General features: G+C 56.8%; 1 protein-coding gene across 4 annotated transcripts in view; it reads right to left on the bottom strand.

Annotated features, from left to right (window-relative positions):
* The window catches only part of DPP9 (dipeptidyl peptidase 9), a 36878-nt gene that overhangs the window by 15104 nt on the left and 16820 nt on the right, over positions 1–4954 (bottom strand). For all 4 annotated transcript variants that reach the window (XM_070373888.1, XM_070373887.1, XM_070373889.1 and 1 more), the window contains 3 exons: positions 3567–3695; positions 2038–2099; positions 286–386 (listed from right to left, as the gene is read on the bottom strand). In XM_070373888.1, coding sequence (XP_070229989.1) covers positions 286–386; positions 2038–2099; positions 3567–3695 — 292 coding nt within the window. The remainder of the gene's footprint in view (positions 1–285; positions 387–2037; positions 2100–3566; positions 3696–4954) is intronic.

The following is a 4954-nucleotide window of genomic DNA, read 5'->3' as shown; positions in this document are numbered from 1 at the left end:
AGTGAGTGGCCACAGAGGTGTGGCCATGTGCCAATAAAGCTTTATCTCTGGACACTGAAATATGGATTTCCTATCATTTCCATGTGATGAAATACTCCTCTTTGGATCCCCAGCCCCTGCATCACTGGAAAATGGAAAAATCATTCTTGTGAGCTGCATGGTGATGGGCAGCCGGCCAGGTCTGGCCCCCGGGTATGCTTTGGGGCTCTGGTGTAGTGTGTCTGGCCCAGCCCAGGGCAGAAGTGACTGTGAGGGGTGTCTTGGATTCTGAGGGATGACACTCACTACTTGCCGTCCTGGGTCCAGCCGGCCCTGGCGAGGTACTCGACCTTCGGGAACAGCAAGCTGAATGGCTGCACCAGCTCCTTCTCCTGCGTTGACACGATCTAAAGGGGAACAGACAGACGTGGGTTACCATCCGGCCTGGCCGTGTGCTGCCACTGCTCTGAGGTGCTGTATCTCCCCAGAGCCACACACTGGAGCCCTAACTGCTGGGACCTAAGGAGGGGGCCTGACTTGGAAATGGGGCAGTTATACTGAGGTCTGGGGTGTGGGGGCCCAAACCCACAGGATGAGCGTCCTTATAATAGGGGGAGATGTGGACACAGGCGCCGTGCATCCTGTCTTGTGACACGACGCAGGGAGAAGGTGGCATTCCCAGGCCTCGGATAGCCAGAGACAGGTCTTCTGCCAGGCCTCCGGAGGAAGCCGCCCTGTCGACACTTTGGTTTCAGACCTTCAGCCTCCAGAATAGGAGATGACAGCCTTTGGGGACTAAAGCCTCCCAGCGGTCTTTGCTGTGACAGCCTGCTGACTGGAAACCAAGGGTTCTGGCATGGCTGTTGCTGAAGAGCCAGGTGGCCTTGGGCAAGACAAGCCTCTGGCCCCTGTGGCTTCCTGGAGGTGACACAGGGCTAGTGGGGCATCTCCTGAGGAGGGTGGATGGGAGAGAGGCCAGCAGGGCCCAGCACATCCCACACCCAGGCCTGCCCCCAACCTCTGCATCCCCCAGCTGTGGGTTAGTAGGCAAAATCCCCCAGCCATCTCAGGACCCTGCTCATCTGAGGGGGTGCCTGGAACCATTTACAACAGCTGGTGGGGCTCAGCAAAGCCGCTTAGTGCAGGTCCCTGGAGGATCCACCAGAACATTCTGGTCAGGAGTGGAGAAGGGGCTTGGTTAGGGCCTGCTGCTGCTGCTGTTGCTGCTAAGTCGCTTCAGTCGTGTCTGACTCTGTGTGACCCCATAGACAGCAGCCCACCAGGCTCCCCCGTCCCTGGGATTCTCCAGGCAAGAATACTGGAGTGGGATGCCATTTCCTTCTCCATGGTTAGGGCCTACTCGTGCCCAAACCAAAACCAACCCCTAGATCGTGAAAATAAGTGTAGTTTATCTCAGGTACTTTTCTGAAATGTTACACAAGAAGCCATTCTGGCCAAAATACAAGGGGCTTCCTGGCTCACCAGCCTGCTTTGATCTCTGACATGAGGGGCATCCCCCCAACATCCTCACATGGAGTTGGGCATCGCCTCCACCCTTCTCCCCACAGCCTCCCCTGCCCTCCTGGCTATGGATCCTGAAGAGTGACTCCCTGGGTGATGAGGACCCCCATCTGTGATGCTGACTAGGTGATGGAGAGAAGGATCCGGAACACTGATGCGTCTGCTGAAGTGACAGATGAGGAACTGCCCAGAGGCGGGGACAGGGGTACCCTTGGTCGAAGGTCAGATCCTCCAGGTGACTGCACCCCCGCCCTTCTGGGCACCCCAATCCCTGCAGGGCCTCCGCTCAAAGCTCACTCACAGGGGTCCCCTCTCCACACCCCAGGACCACTCCCTGTCTGAATCCAGGTTCAGGGTGATGGATGGAAGGGTGTGGCCTGGAAGCCGGGGCTCTGGGTGGAGCCTCTTTTGGGTTCAGTTGGCCAGAGAAGCACCTGCCCTGGAGTGCTTCTGATCTGGCCACCTGATCTCCCAGCAGAGACCCTGGCCTCCCCTCCTCACCTGGACGCTTCTTCCAGGTGCCCCGGCCACATTTACCTTGCCCTGACTGTCGGTCTGGAACTCAGCCAGTTTCAAGGCGATCCTGGGGTTCTTGCTGCCTGCAGAAATGAAAGCAAGGTGGACCTGGCAGGTAGACCAAGAGGGCTGACAGCAGGTGCTGGGGCGGCAGCTGAGGGTGCAGGGGATGCTCCCAGGCTGTGACCCAGCTGACATGGGGGGAGGGGAGGAAGACACCAACTATCCAAAGGTCCCTCTGTGGGTGTGTCACCCTCTCTGGCCTGGGGAACAAAGGCCCCCAGGCAGGACTGACTGTGAGCCTGGACCATGGGCCCAGTGGTGATGTGGCTACAGATCTGCTGTGTAAGAACAGAGATCAGGCCTGGGCTGGTCGGGGGTCATGGAGGGACACAAAACAGGAGGAAGATATCTCCCTGCCTCGGGAGACCTTGAAAGCTGGGTGCAAAGATGGCACATGCCCCTAATAAAAGCATCCATGACGCAGAAACAGGGCCCATGTCTGGCGACAGCTGGTGCTCAGCAGTCAGGAGGCAGGCAGGCTATAGGCTGGGGTAGCCGAGACAGGTTCTCCAGGGTGGGATTCAGTTCCTATGACATGTCTCAGCTCTGGCCCATGGCTCTAGCACCCTGGCAGGTGGTATCTTGGAGCTCTGCTTCCTCACCTTTCCAGCAAGGGAAGGAAAAGACTGACCTCCCCATTCACACCAGGGCCTAGAAGTTTCCCCAGGAAGGCTCTGTCTAGCACAGCCCACAGTCGGCAGGAACAAGTCTCTTGGAGGCTTCCATGGGGGCCCCAAAGATGCTAAACCTGGCCTGCATGAGTATTTTGTGTGGCTCACCAAGTTTGTTTTTCTTTTTAAAAATTGTGTGACTGTGCCTAGCATGGCATGTGGGATCTTGGCTCTCCAACCAGGGATCGAACCTGCACCCCCTGCATTGGAAGGCAAAGTCTTAACCACTGGATGCCAGGGAAGTCCCACTAAAAGTATTTTTAAATAATTTGAGACATGTTTAAGAATTGGTAGATTTCTGGGACTTGGTAGTTCAGTGGTTAAGACTCGGAGCTTCCAATGCAGGGGGTGCAGGTTCGATCCCTGGTCAGGAGGCTAAGATTCCACAAGCCTCTTGGCCCAAAACTGAAATATAAAACAGAAGCAATGTTATAAAAAAATTCAATAAAAACTTTTAAAATGGTCCACGTTAAAAAAAAAATAAATTGGAAGATTTTGTGGGTGAGTCTGGATTTCTGGCTTCTCTTGAGACACGGGGCAAACTGTACTCTCACAAGGCAATGAGTGTCCGACACGCCTTCAGAGAGGCCACACCCTCCACTACCTCCCCAGGGCTCCTGTTGTCTCCTGGGCCCCAAGGCAGGACGCCAGTCACCACTGATGCTGGCGCTGGCCCGGCTGTTGTTCCCGAACCCAGCCTGCTTCTCTGGGTCTATTCCTGCCTGGGTCCTGTGGGCCCATCCTGGTTGGTGCCTCACCGGGTTCCACGAGGGTTCAGACATCTCCAAGCTGCCCTGACCTATCCCAGGCCCTCACCTGTCCGGGGGTACCGGTAGGAGTCCGTCTTCCTTTCCTCCAGCGCAGGGGAGGGCACATGGATGATCTCCACCTCAGACTCGTCCACTTCCTCGTACAGGATCCGCAGCGTCTTGCAGCCTTCTGACCCTGGGAAGGAGCCGGGCACCTGCTGAGGGTGCCAGGCATCCCCCCGCTGCCCCCCACTCCTGCCCACACAGGATTCTGCTCCACCACGGTGGGGCCCAGACACCCAAAGCTGCCAATGCCTCCACCTAGGACATCCAGTCTCCAAGCTGTGACGTCCAAGCTGCCCATCTGTGGGACTTGGTCACACCCACCCGAGCAGACCAGCATTCGGGGCTGAGGCAAGAAAGGTGCCGTGAACATTGTCACGAGAAGGAAGCGAGTAGCCAGGAGCTGCTGGCTTAGCAAGCGGCATGGGGGCTGCCAGTGCCAAGGTCAAGGGATGGAGCCCTTAGCCATTCCTTTCTCGGTTGCTGAGAAGGGTCCCCTCTGCATCTTATACCCTCATCTAACTCGCTAGGGTAGACCAACATCATCCACCAAATGTGGCTAAGCCCACTTGGCCTGCAGATGTCCACACCTGCTCTGTAGGGTGCTGGTTACAGCAAGCGGAGTGAGTGCCCCTGGGCTCCTGCATGCCGGGGGCTCTATCTGAGGGTTTCTGAGCTGCTGAGAATAGTAGAGTGAGAATCCTGACATCATCAAGGCCAGCAGATGACAGCAGGGGTCATTCTGTGTCCCCAAGGGACCTATGCCATGTCCGGAGACATCTGTGGTTGTCATGAAAACTCAGGAGACCACAGCCCCCCACAGAGAAGAAGCCCACCTCCATGCCCACAGGGACAAGGGGAGAAGACCTCATTTTATAGACCATGATGTCGAAGGGTGGGACAGTCACCTGCTTTTGACAGGCAGAGTCATGAGCAGAGTGACCTGACCCGACCCCAACTTCTGACCTGGAGCCCTTCTCCCTGGTGGGCCTCAGGCACACCAGGTGTTACAGTGATGAAAGACACTGGCCAGACGGAGGAGTGTGGACAGTGTCTTCCCCAGAAACACGCCGATCCCCGCCAGGTCTTGGGAGTGCCAGCAGCCTACCCAACCCTGACAATCCAACCTCTGCCTGGGTGCTGGCTAAAGTGTAGGGCACTGGTTTCTCCCCACTGCACAATTTTCAGGCCAAGCTTGTATTCACGGTTGGACCATGAAGTTTTCTTTACAAATCAACTTAAGGAAAAGGTGAGCTGATGTAAAGGTGGCTGTGGATGGCCGATGGGGTGGTGCAAGGCTGGGGCGGTGGACACCAACGCCTGGTCCCCAGGATCCTGGGTTTTGTGGCCCCATGCCCACTGGCGCTCAGGTCAGAGGGACTCTGAGCAGCA

The sequence above is a fragment of the Bos mutus genome, chromosome 7 (genome assembly GCF_027580195.1).
Source record: "Bos mutus isolate GX-2022 chromosome 7, NWIPB_WYAK_1.1, whole genome shotgun sequence".
Lineage (NCBI taxonomy): Eukaryota > Metazoa > Chordata > Mammalia > Artiodactyla > Bovidae > Bos > Bos mutus.
Note: the sequence above shows the minus strand (reverse complement) of the source record. Positions and strands in the feature narration are given on the sequence as shown.